The 14,371-nt window shown below is 33.6% G+C and overlaps 1 protein-coding gene across 11 annotated transcripts in view; it reads left to right on the top strand.

The window, feature by feature from the left end:
• LOC143231107 (uncharacterized) overlaps positions 1–11,899 on the top strand; it is a 58,131-nt gene extending 46,232 nt beyond the window's left edge. For all 11 annotated transcript variants that reach the window (XM_076465684.1, XM_076465686.1, XM_076465683.1 and 8 more), the window contains 4 exons: positions 2,151–2,366; positions 3,309–3,452; positions 5,512–6,341; positions 8,940–11,899. In XM_076465684.1, coding sequence (XP_076321799.1) covers positions 2,151–2,366; positions 3,309–3,452; positions 5,512–6,341; positions 8,940–9,299 — 1,550 coding nt within the window. In that variant the 3' untranslated portion in view covers positions 9,300–11,899. The remainder of the gene's footprint in view (positions 1–2,150; positions 2,367–3,308; positions 3,453–5,511; positions 6,342–8,939) is intronic.
• Positions 11,900–14,371: the final 2,472 nt, after the last annotated feature.

Genomic DNA, 14,371 nt, shown 5'->3' on the forward strand with positions numbered 1-14,371 from the left:
ACTAATATAAAAATAATGGGTCTGTAATTACTAGGACAATTTTTATCACCTTCCTTGAAAAGAGGAATGATGTTAGTTAGCATCCAATCCTCTGGTACCTGCTCACTATTCAAGGACTGACAAAAATAGTAGCAAGTGGCTCATCTTTAATCACCTTCAAAATCCCTAGGGGAAATATTATCTGACCAAGTAGCCTTATTAATCTTTCTTTAAAAAAAAACAAAAAAAAACTTCTCAGTTTTTTTTAACAAGCTCAGAATTAAATGCAGTTGTTTCAGTCTGGTTTCAATTTATCAACTGTTCAAGATTTGTTATGAAAAACTGAAGAAAAAAATTTATATCACAACCATCTCGTAATCACCAGATATGTGCCTTCCTTTATTATTTACCCAAGATTCTTATCCTTATTCTAACATTTTGTTTACCCTTAAACTAATCCTTACTGTTAATTTTTGTATTTTCAGCCAACCTTTTCTCATACATTCTTTTTGATGTCCTAATTTTCTGTTTCACCAACTTGCTTGATCTCATATAATCTAAATCTCCTGTCGTACCAGTTAGTTTCATTTATTATGTTTTTCCTTAATTTTATCTGTTATACTCTTTATTAGCCAACCTGGTTTTTACCTGCAGCTACCCTTTTCTTTCTATAAGAAATTTACCAAAAATATTTAAAAATTAATCGTTAAAGTTTTTTCACATCTTATTGGTGTTCCCAAATAAATCAGCTGCTCAATTCTCAACATAATTCTTGTCACACCCCTTCAAAATGTTTTTTAAAATTTGTAACCAAAATATCATTATTCCTTATCTCCATATGTAGCAAAACATTGAACCTGATAGAGAAATGATGACTTGTATCCAGTTTTTCATCAACTTCCACCCTCTTGATCATTTCTGTATTTGAAGATCTTTTGAAATTATACCTTTATTATATGTTTTGTGGAAGTATAAACTTATAGGTTAATGTTACATTATGACAAAATATGCTAATATTACATACTTTACACAAATAATAGACTCATAATGTAATCTAATGTTATGAAAATATCCTCATTTTTCACTGTTTTCTTGGTGCTCTCTGATGATTTAGTTTGTTTTGAAGTTTGCACAAAGCTATAGGAGGGCTATCTGCACTAGCCATCCGTAATTTAGCAGTGTAAGACTATAGGGAAGGCAGCTAGTCATCTCCACCCACTGCTATCTCTTGGGTTACTCTTTTACCAACAAATAGTGACTATCACATTATAATGCTCCCATGGCTGAAAAGGTGAGCATGTTTGGTGTGACAGGGATTCAAACCCATGACCCTTGGATTACGAGTTGAGTGCCTTAACTACCTGGCCAACCCTCTGATGGAGAGAACTATACATTTACAGATGTAGTTTTATGTATTTATAAGCAGTTATTTATATGAGCAAGTAATCTTAAGATGGAAAGATATATATAGATTAAACATATGTCCACGTAACTACTTCACAGGGTGTGAATGGATCTTTATCAAAATTGGTATGGAGGTTCATTGAATCTATCGGGACATGTATACAGTTTTTCAGTTTTGTGTTTTCTGCCTCTGCTTGATCTCCTGTTGATGGATCTTCATGAAATACAACATGGTTTTTAGCTACATGGAAACTTGCAGTTTCACATTTTGTATTTTGCAGTTTTGATGGGTGAACTTTGCAATTACATATAAGGGAAGCAATTTTTCATGTTCTAAGATAATCTTTTGTTACATAACTTCCATCTAGAGGATGGGTACTCCAGTTAGTATGTGTGTGTGTGTGTGTGTGTGTGTGTGTGTATCCAAACATTTTGTATCTGTGGTGCTTTATGGTGTAAAAATGAACAAGGTAGATGTGCCTTCATATTCTTTGCTCATAGACTGAACTAATCATAAAAAAATATAAATCATAAAACAAAACTAACTTTAGAGCATTTCTTTCCCTAACTTCAGTTATAATATTCTAAAAATGTAATGTAATTTTAGTGTGACAACTTAATTATTGCTTAATACTGTGTAATATTTAATGTATGATCCAGGAAAAAGTGAACTGTCATTCTGTGTTACTACAGTATTTTGGTCAAAGAATGTAAATATACAAGCCTACCACTTGCAGTTAGATTATAATATTTCTTATATATTCAAGGTGAAGAGAAGAAATACAGAGAATCATATATTTATAGTGATAATTTGGACTTGGCTTGGGAGCAGGAGAAAACTGATTCTAAAAACTTCTTAGTAAACTCTCCGAGGGCTGTGTGTTCAACTGTCCACCAGCCAGTGTCAAATGTTAGTAGTCTTTCTTCAAATGCATCATCTGGAGTCATATCAGAAACAGTTCAGAATCTTGAACTAAGTGAAGGTGAGACATTGATAGCTATCTGTATTTTGGGGCCTATTTATATGAAAAAGTTTTTATACTATCTCATTAATTTAAAGAAGTTATTTTAAAAGTAGAGAACCATATTTTATATTCTATACATGTTATACTTTGTCACTGCTTACTAGGTGGGTTTGTTGGTTGTATTTTCAATATATCTTTTTGAGAGAACTGCTTTATAAATATTATTTAATCACAAAGTTTCTCATGGTGTTCATACTGACCCTTTAAAGACAGTTTTATAAACTACTTATGCACATGTGGATCTGTCGCTTTATTGGTTACTTGGCCTCTAAAACAACAGTTGAGTCACACGGATGAATTTAAACACAAATTACCTTTAATGTTGCAGTTGATCCTACTATTTCCAGGGATTGCCATTGTTTTTCATAAAGAAATAAATGACATTATCCAGTTGTTTTTGGTCTGTTTCATACACTGAATGTTATAATGGGAAAAGTTTAAATTACCAATAACATGCAGTATTCAGTGTTTTCTTGGCACCCTCTGATGGAGAGAACTAGACATTTACAGATGTAGCTTCAGGTATTTATGAGCAGTTACTTATATGAGCAAGTAATCTTAAGGTGAAAAGATGTATATAGATTAAATATATGTCCACGTAACTACTTCACAGGGTGTGGATGGATCTTCACCAAAATTAGTATAGAAGTTCATTGGGTCCATTGGGAGATATATACAAATTTTCAGTTTCACTAGTAGCGAACAATGTAAAAACAAGCTTGTAGTTTGAGTGTCTTGTGATATTAAACAGTTTGTTTATATGACTTCAGTTAATACTGGTCAATAGACCATAAACTTCCTTTTGATCCAAAATCATAAAATGTATCTATTATCTATGGTTTGATGTATGTTATTCTCAGTAAAACTAGTTTTCATGTTATTTATTCAAATATAATACAGCTGACTTGGACGTGGACGAAGGGCTTAGGTCCCCTCCTCCTGAGGCTTCACTCGAGTCACTGACCGCTAGTAGCCTTTACAGTTGTAAACTGTCACAAGAATGTTCTGAGTCTGAATTAAATATTTCCTCTGAAACTCATTTAGGTGAGTCTGATAGATATGTTATATAGTTATAGTGATCAGAGGTTAAGTAGGAACAAGTTGTAGAAAAATTACCATATTAAGAAGATAAACTAGTAGTTTTTGTGTATGAGCAGTTACTAGGTGGATGTTTTTGTTTGTTGTTAAGCACAAAGCTGCACAGTGAGTTATCTGTACTCTGCCCTAGAGAGGTATTGAAACCTATTGTTATGGGTGTGTAGACATACATACCACTGGGCCACTTGGGGGGTGGATGGTTTGTTTGTTTCAGAGGTAAAACACGTTGAGCTATCTGCTTCATCCACCATAAGGAATCAAATCCCAGACTTCACTGTTATAATTCTATAAACTTACAGCTGCTCCACTGTGTAATGACAGTAAAGTGATTATAATACCCGTTTGGTACATTTGTAAACATAAGTATGTGGTGAAAAGAACAAAACTATAGTTTTCTGATGTAAGGTAGCAGTTTTAACTAATTCTCCCTAGGTTTAATGGTAAAACAGATGCTTAGCTAGTAGTGTAACAAGTCAGAAACATGAGACTTAACACAAGTATTATAATCGCTAAACTAGGTTTTTGGTTTCTCTGATGTTATGCGTAACTGTTGAAAAGATATGAAGCTGGATTACTATGTTTACTATCCACATACTAATTATTAACCAAGTATTAATGAAATAATTGACTACCTAAATTCATTGAAGAACCTAAGTGATTATTCATGGCTTATTTAACAACCTTAATTAATCAACTGGATATTAGTGCCTTGTTTTTTACCTTTCTAAAATTTCATCGTGTTGGTAGTTTTAGGTCAGTTAATTAATTTATTTTTGCTAGGTAAAAAGTTGGTAGACCTTTAGACTTTAGATTAGTTTAGAAAGTGAAGGTTAAAATATTTTGAAATTAATCAATTATTATTATTTCTAAGAATATTACATTAACATGATCGATTGTATAGTGTTCCTATGGGGCCCAGCATGGCCAAGTGGTTAAGGAGCTTGACTCATAACCTGAGGGTTACAGGTTTGAATCCCCATCACACCAAACATGCTCAACCCATTCAGCCATGGGGGTGTTACAGTGTGATAAATCCCACTAGTTGTTGGTCAAAGAGTAACCCAAGAGTTGGCAGTGGGTGGTGATGACTAGCTGTCTTCACTCTAGTCTTATAGTGATAAATTATGGATGGATATCACAGATAGCCCTTGTGTAGCTTTGCACAAAATTAAAAACAAACAAACAAAGCATTCCTTTGTTTTCATTAAGAAACAATAGTTCATTCATAGTTATCAGTACACTTGTTAAGCCTACCACAAGACACTTCTTGAGTTGATACAAAAACAAAATCCTGTCAACAACATTACTAAAACTGCTTTCTAATTACCAGTTTATTACACTTGTTTAATGCATCTGTTAAGCCTTTCAGTAAAGAATTTCAGTAAAGTCACAAATATACTGAAAATAAATATTGCATAATTAATTGTAGATTAAACCATGATGAATTTTATGTACATTAACAGAGTTGGGCAATTTCTAGACAGTTTTTATCCATTTCTTTCACTATATTTTTATAAATTTATTTTACAGGTAAAAAGAATTTGTAAATTTAAAGTTTTTAAATATAAAGTTAGAATTTTAGAAATGATAGAAAACTTATTTCTATATTTCAGTAGCTACTTACTATATATATATAAATGATAATTTCATAGGAAGTATCACTAAAGTTTGATTAACCTGGATTATTTAATTTAAAGAAACATTCTGAGGTCATGTATAGGCTGTAGGCAAGGAGTGAATTAAACAAAGAATGAACATTATATTTTATGTAAGTTTTTAATTTATTTCTAACTAATGCTGTGTAAAATAATAGTAAAGTAATTTTCTTACAGCTATATAGGAAGTGTAGATAGAACTTTTATGGCAATGTCAGCTACCATAGAAATAACATGTATTAAAAGCAGTGTATAACATAGTGTATATACTGCACTATGTGGTAATGTATTCATGAAGATGTTATGTAGAGAAATCTTTACCTCACTTTCAAATTTTGAATTCTCTTCAGATCTCTCTCGTCCCTACAATGGAAACAGAAATTGTTTATCAGATGATGAGGAACTAAGACAAGCACATAGTACAGAACAAAATGCAGACAGTGCATCCCGGGTTATTACCACATCAGCAAATGGCCACTGTAACCATAAAACTACTGATAAAGACAATAGAGCACCAGGCATTATTACACCTAGTAGTAATCTTAGAAATCAAGATAGACCAGCATCAAAAACTAGTGTGTTTTCTCAGTTTCTTACAAACATTCTTCCAAGAATAAAAATGACAGGGAGATCTGAAGAAACTTCTGACTCATCCAGATCTGAATCTGAGGAGACTTTAGATCCATCAAAATCTGAACAAAGTGACTGTTCATTAGCTTCAGCTGTGAACCCAGAAGTTGTCATGAAATCTTTAAGGAATGTGGAAAGAACAAATGAAAGTAAACTATCACAAGGCCAGTCTTTCACTACAAATAATTCAGAGGTGACACTTGTAGGTAGATGTCCAAAAATTGGAGTTTCTTCACTGACGTGTAAACAGAAGCAACCTATGACAGTTTTTATGAGTTCTGGTTATGGTATGAGTCCTACAGAGTCAGATCCAAACTTGTACAGTTCACATATGTGGTCTTCTCTTTCACCATCCAGTGATGCATTCTATCACACTGAAGACTGTCTGAGAAGATACACTGATCAGCAGCCATTGAACAGGTCTGCAGAAGTAAATGTTGATATGATACATCCTTCTGATACTGAAGTGAATGATTTTCCTTTCATTCCTCCTCCACCAGGTTACAGAAACAGTCAGGACCCAGAGCATACCCAAAACTGTGAAGAATCAGTAAGGAGTGGTTCACCAATAGATTTTATGAAAATATTTCAGGCCAAATACTGTTGATTTAACTTTTGAAAGATAAAATTATAGTTTTTTTTTAATTGCTTAGCTTAAAAATATTTGGCTACAAAATTCACATAATTTTCAATGTCTAGTAAATAAAAATTTGATCCAAAAATATAATTTTGTCGTAAATACACTGCTTAAAACAGTTAAAGGATAATTGGTGTTTTTTTATATTTCAGTTGCTGCAAAGTATAGTTATTATTATAAACAATGCCAATGGTACTCTTGAATTCAGTTTCATGTAGAATAAGTTTCAGGTGACTGGTTATGTGATCTGATATGTACATTTCAGTAGTATATAAAAGTGGAGGTAGCAACGGTGTTCTTAGTACCAAGACTTCAATAAAGGCATTTAGATATATGCATTATGGATAGAACAGTGGGTTGGCTAGACTGCTAGAAGTTGGTCAAACACAAAAAGTTATTGCAGAGAGGTTGCAGGTGTTTGAAAATATGTTTAGTTGGATGTAGGATAAACCACTGTTGACTAGCCCACAGAGCAACTTGTTATGTAGATTTTCTACCAAACCACTGTTGACTAGCCCACAGAGCAACTTGTTATGTAGATTTTCTACCAAACCACTGTTGACTAGCCCACGGAGCAACTTGTTATGTAGATTCTCTACCAAACCACTGTTGACTAGCCCACAGAGCAACTTCTTATGTAGATTTTCTACCAAACCACTGTTGACTAGCCCACAGAGCAACTTCTTATGTAAATTCTCTACCAAACCACTGCTGACTAACCCACAGAGCAACTTGTTATGTAGATTCTCTACCAAACCACTGCTGACTAGCCCACAGGCAGAACAACTTGTTATGTGGATTTACTACCACACCATCATTGACCAGCCCACAAGATAACTTGTATGGATTCACTATCAAACCATTGTTGACTAGCCCACAAGATAACTTGTTGTATGGATTCACAACCAAACCATTGTTGACTAGCCCACAGAACAACTTGTTGTGTGAATTTACTACCATACCATCATTGACTAGCCCACAGGATGACTTGTTGTGTGAATTCACTACCATACCATCGTTGACTAGCCCACAGGACGACTTGTTGCGTGGATTCACTGCCATACCATTGTTGACTAGTCCACAGGACAACTTGTTGACAATATGGACTCAGTGCAACTGCTGCCAGGTCTTAGCTTCCAAAATGAACCAAAAGTTAAGAGCAGCAACATGTCAAAGGTCGCAAACAGGTTTTATTAAGACATTGTTTGAAACAAATGACCAATGACTTTCATTCCTCCAACTCCTTACCATAAAACAGCAGCCTGTCTTCAGTGGTATCAAGAGTATATGAATTGGCTAAGTGACATGGGTAATTGCGTTTGAAAGACGGCTGGTATGGGTATTAAAACTTTAATTAAAATAAAGTACAGAACAATGTTTTGATCCTCTTAGGTCATCTTCAGGTTAGAAAAGAGAGTTTGTGAACTAAGAAGGTCAAAACTTTGTTCTGTACTTTATTTTAATTAAAGTTTTATTAGCCATACCACCCATTTTTAGAATATATTTTTACTTTGAGGGGTTTTTTGTCATCATGGACATGGGTATGTCTTATTCACAAACACATCACACTTCATTGCTGGATACAAGACTTATTTACATTTCAAGAGTTGCCAGAATAAGACTGAGCAACAATTTTGCAAAGAATAAACATGCAATATGATGGTGATGGTGTACCGATCTGGCTAGATAGAGATCAGTGTTGGTGACCATACTGATATTTATGTGGTCCTAAAAATACCATACAAGGGTTCAGTCTTAATACCAAAAGAAGGTACTGAGTAAAGGGACTGGCCAACAGTACACTTTGTGAATTTTAAGTTGATTGAATGTGTGTGTGATGCTGTAAGGAGGTGCTTAGAAAGGTGTTTTACCCTTAAGCAGTTTTAATGAAGTGGTATAATCTCTGATGAAGGAGTGGGTCGTATCACTCTCAGAAGTTCACTTATTCGCATGTTAAACTTTTTGTATCTATGTACAACTTGTATTTGGGTTTAAAGTGATAATATATTTTGTCAACAAGCAATTTATAATTATATACTTAGCTGTAAAGTCTGTAGTACCAAATGTGTCTTTGCAGACATGGACTTTAATATAGGTTATGCCTTTGTCCCCAATGGCACAGCGGTATGTCTGCAAACTCACACCACTAGAAACCATGTTTCAATACCTGTGGTGGACAGAGCACAGATTACCCATTGTGTTGTTTTGTGCTAAATTCCAGACAAACAAACAAAATTATGCACTTGCACATCAGATCATGGAACTGGTCATCTAAAATATAAACAGTTTTTACCAGATAAAGATATTTAGTGTTGATAATATACAAAAGTTGACAATGAATACAGATGCATAGTAAATTTTAATACAATATTTTAATATCTATATTAGTGTTTTTATATTTCCTTGAGGTTTTTTTGCTGATTACAAGATTGATAAGTTTTTTACTTTAAAAGTAGAATTTTTATAGATTAAAATTATTTAAAAATTAATGGAGTATTATTTCTTATACAGCATTCCCATGTTTTTATTGAGAACCAACAAGAGTTCCCTCGGGGTTACCAACATACATCTCAGACTCACCACAGGACACTTCAAGAGTTGGATCAACTACAGAAGAAAAGTGTTAATATGGATTTACCGTTTATCAGTGCTCTGTTTAAAGATAGGTCGTTGTTCATGCTTCCCAAAACTGTCCCAACATGTTCCAGACAACGTCACCTGGGAGTTGGGAAAGACCTAAGAAGGTTTTCGTGTAGTTGTGTGGCATCGCTATACAGAGAAGATGGATGTTTATCATCTACTGGCAACTTACCTCAACTTTTCCAATCAGAATCCCGACCAATTAGCTGGCACTTTGGGTCTACATCTTGATTCATGTATTAATTTGTGACTCCTACTGGTTGTTACAGTTGTTAAAGGCAAGACCATTTAGAAAATTTCATCTATCTTGAGAATGTAATATGTATATTCAGCATATAATTAATATATGAATGAAAACTGTCATGTAAGTTACATAATACATAATTATTTATTGAAAACATTACTGTAATATGTTCTATCATTGGACGGGTTCTTTTGGATTATTTGATAAAAATAATGCTAATTCTAGTTTATGTAAATATAACAAATTAGTTTACTTCTTCAATAACACTTCCTACAGACTATGTTAATTTGTTAGACCCCCCCCTAGTGGCACAGTGGTATGTCTTTGGACTTATAATGCTAGAAACCAGGTTTTGATACCCATGGTAGGCAGGGCATTGTGTAGCTTTATGCTTAATTACAAAAGTACAAAAAATTATGTCTAGACCTAACTTCATAAACAAAGTTTCAACAAAAATTCCAGAAATAATGTATATTTGTCTCACAAATAAACATACTTGCAGAATGTCTTCACTAATTATTAATTAATAGAAAATACAAGTATTTCACTAAGTAACTGAATAGATGCAATAACTCTCATTATTCAAGCCACTGAATGACATTAAAATAAATCACTCACTAATTAACTGATTACTACATAATTCACTGATCTGGTTTTATATTGTACTCTTATTTCAAAATACTACACAATGTTTCTAGATTCTATAGATGCCTTAACTTTAAGGGAATTTCTTTATGCATTGCATCATTGTCATCACAAAATGACATGTTCAATCTAACTAACAAATATCTAAATTAAAATATTAAAAATAATGCTTACAACACTGTTCCCTATTTGGATTGAGAAGTCTCTTGAATAGTCTTAATACATAAAATTGCTCATTGGGTGGCTTTCTCTTGCAAGGATTATAGAATGCACATGGGATGACCTTTTGTTTCCTATCATTATTTGCTTTCCTATCACTAGGACAATTCTCCCAATGTAGATGATCAAGCAGATCCATAAACATCCTTATTTTCTTTGATCCTGTGGAAGTGATCTTGAGAGGAACTTTGAGAGGAAGTTGACTTCCTGCTGACAAAGTCTTCTCTGAAAGTGCCCAATTGGTCATTCTTTCATTGATGTACTTCCACAGACAATTACTGTTGTTGACCTTTGGCTTGAACTTTAAGTCTGTTCTAGATTCTGTCATTGATTGTGTTCAATAGGACATATAGCCCTTCCCAATATGGGCTTAACTTTGGAGTTCATATCCTGTTGTTGGAAGGACTGTACAGCCATACCATGTCACCCCAGTGGAATCCAGTTTTGGTACAACTTTACCATGTCACCCCAGTGGAATCCAGTCTTGGTACAACTTTACCATGTCACCCCAGTGGAATCCAGTCTTGGTACAACCGTACCATGTCACCCCAGTGGAATCCAGTCTTGGTACAACCGTACCATGTCACCCCAGTGGAATCCAGTCTTGGTACAACCATATCATGTCACCCCAGTGGAATCCAGTCTTGGTATAACTGTACCATGTCACCCAAGTGGAATCCAGTCTTGTCAACATTAACAACATAACAATAAATTAACATATAGCACAATTGGTATTCTCTATTCTTTTTACTTATTCTGAATGAGATCCTGCTAAGTGACTAAAGAAGGTCCAATGGCACTTTAAGTTCTGCTCAACTTGTAATCTGAAGGCCATGGGTTCCAATCCCTGTCAATGTGCTCACCTTTTAGGGATGCTGTATGGGCCAGCTTCTAGAATTTAAAACATAACACTACCTGAGTGGAATTATATTCAAATGAAGAAAATAATAAATGTTGGATGTTAATAGATTTTTTTATACACACACACACACTGCCACTTAGTTTCTCAGAAGTTAGCTTAATGACGGACATAAAAAAAACAACTCCCCACTGGTTCGGAAGTAAACCTGAAGACTTAATAGCACTATAAACTGAGTTGTGGTGCTAATAGTGGGCAGAAAACAGCTAGCTCATTCTGTAGCTTTGGGCTTAACAACAACAAACTAACCTAAAACACACTGACATTAGGACAATTAAAAATAATTTTAAAGTTTTTTTTTATATTGTTTGTTTTATCCATGATGAAAATATAAACACAGAAACTGGTTTAAAGAACATAAATTTATGATTATGTAGTTTTAATTATCATATAAAAGAATGGTAATACTTTGTATGTTTATACTACTGTGGTGGGTTACATCGAAAATTGGAATGTATAAATTTTTATCAGACTAAAATTATATATATAAATATATGTAGTACTTTTCTAAAATGAATTTATAATATATATTTTTCTATAATTGCTTTACTGTTTAGAATTTTGTACAAAATTAAGATACTTTCAGTTTTATTGTAAATTTTTTATGTATAAATGTAATTTATTAAAATTTGTTATACTGAAAAAAATTGTCTCACAGGTTTTCATATTGTAACTTTTTTGTAGAGTATGGCAGAATGCTGTATGATAGTTTTTTACATGTTGGTAAACACTTTGTTACTGATAAATTATTGTGTTTTCTTACCACAATCCTGCTGTGTTGTAATAAAGCATTCATAACAATGATATTCTTAAAATCTGTTCACTGGAGTATTGAACATTTTCTTGCACTGAAAAATCCTGTATGGAAAACCTAATGTAGCTCATACAGAGATAACATTTACAGCATTGATAATCTGACATCACCAGAGGTCAGTTTGATTAGGTTATAACAAGAGATTTGTATGTCTAAAATTTATTGACGATTTCAGTAAAGTTGTAGGAAAGAAATATATATATATATGCATATATTAATAATATGTACACCCTAAATATGGGTAGATAGACTACTTTATTTGGAGAACCAATATTAGTAAATATGAGAGTTTCTTCTATAAGAAACAAGTACAAATAACACCTGGTTTTAAATGTAAAGAACTGAATGGAAGGTTGAACATTCTGTATGCATGTGATGTTTTTGTGTAGTTACAAGAATAAAAATTAAATTATTTACATTGTAATTTAGAAGTGTCTTTAAAAAGCATATAAACTGAACTGATATCTTCAACAATCTACAAATAACTGATCTTAATATAGAAGACATAAAACAAGTTACTTCTTCTCTTTCTGAAAATGTTATTTCAATAAAAAATAAACTAACTACATTGAAAGTTAGAGTTTGGCCTCTTTCATTGTCATAATGTTTGGTATTCCAAGATAAACTGACAAGTATACGGTGTGACTGCCAATAAACCATGGTTGAACAGGAAATGTGTTTTTTGAATCTGTAAACTTAACTGAGTTTTTAATAAGTTGCATGAAAAATAAACACAGATGGTATACACGCTTTAAGGGCAGTAAACACAATCTTTATTACAAACGTAAAAATCAGTCTTGGTATCTGCACAGACAAATAGGCGATCACTCTTGTGGCTCAGTGACTAGGCCTTCAGACTTTCGTTTCTTTAGTCATATCTCAGTAGACCCAGTCACGATATATACCATAATCTAGAAATGATGACATAAGCTCACGTGAAACCTGTTTCTTTGTTTTAAAATTGTGTCATCAGCTGAAACATGTCGATATCTTCCCCTTGTTCAGTTAAAGGATATCTCTTCATTTTTACTGTAAGAGAAGCTGATATTTGATATGCACACGTCAAGGGCGTAGTCATAAATGGCCATTGAAGGGGTTAGTTTGAGTGCTTGATGCAAGCGCCGCAGGTGCGAAGCCATGATAGGGGGGAGAGTGTTTTTTAATAAAAACATAAAATTATGAATTTTGCATTCTGAGACCACCTTTTTGGCAAATTTTAGAATGGCATATTGAGGTATTTGTCTTATTTTTTTTAATCATAAAAAAGGTTTGGAACCACTGATATAAACCTATATATATATATATAATATACAACTTAGTTTTCAGACCCAGCAAAGTCGGCCTCATTATACATTCACCGTGATATTGAAGTTGAACTAAACTGTGTTGTAGATGTTCTGGCAAGAACGAACAGGCGTTTGAGCCTTTCATAGATATTCGATTGTATTTCTCTAGTTCTGACAAAACTTGCTGTATTAAAAGTGTGTTCAATCAGAAATTTGTACTTGACCATTTGTTGTGTGTGAAATTATCTGCCATGCAATCACGGATCCTTATGAAACTTCATAGGTAGCAACTGAACTTGTCTGAAAAGTTTGGTCCATGGGACGGGGGGGGACACCCAAAACCCCCCTTTGGCTACGTCCCCAGCAAATGTAGAGGAAGATAGGGTCTCACTATAACCGAGAGACCCTAGTATTTTTGCCTGTCCGCATAGAAACAGCTACATGAAAAACGTTCTATGGTGTAAAAGAATAATATACAGAACAAATGATATACTTACATAGCACAAAGGAAATGAGTGTTGAATGAAAAACTGTCAAAATACAGTAACTAAGGGTACATAAATTAATATCAGAATATTTTTTAACAATTTTATTCTACCGAGGTTTTATAAGTTTTTTTTTTTAGGAAACATTGCCGACCAGACTTATAATTAAATTATATATAGTTGTAATGATTGTTCGTTTGTTTTAATAGGTTATTTTGAATCATTTGTTAAAATTAATGTGAAACCCTTTCCACATAACAGCAACAAGTTAATTTATTTCTTTGGTAAACGTTGACAACAGTTACATTCATTTCTAAGCCTTAGTTCACGACACCATTCGACATAAGTCACGAAACTACCACTAGCCTAACTTGAAATTAAATATTTTCATATAAGATCACAATAACAGATATTCATAAAATGATTAGAACAAAAGCAACAGTAGAATTGTACCCTAACTATATGAGAAATATTACTTCATTTCGTAAGTACTGTCACTCTGGAAACACGGCATACCAGGTGGTGAGGGCCTTGACTCGTAATCTGAGGATCGCGGGTTCTAATCTCCACCACACCAAACATGCTTGTCCTTTCAGCTGGGGGGGGGGGCGCTATAAAGTAACGGTCAATCCCACTGTTCATTGGTAAAGGAGTAGCCCAATAGTTTTCGGTTGGTGGTAATGACTAGCTG

Source organism: Tachypleus tridentatus, chromosome 10 (genome assembly GCF_004210375.1).
Source record: "Tachypleus tridentatus isolate NWPU-2018 chromosome 10, ASM421037v1, whole genome shotgun sequence".
NCBI lineage: Eukaryota > Metazoa > Arthropoda > Merostomata > Xiphosura > Limulidae > Tachypleus > Tachypleus tridentatus.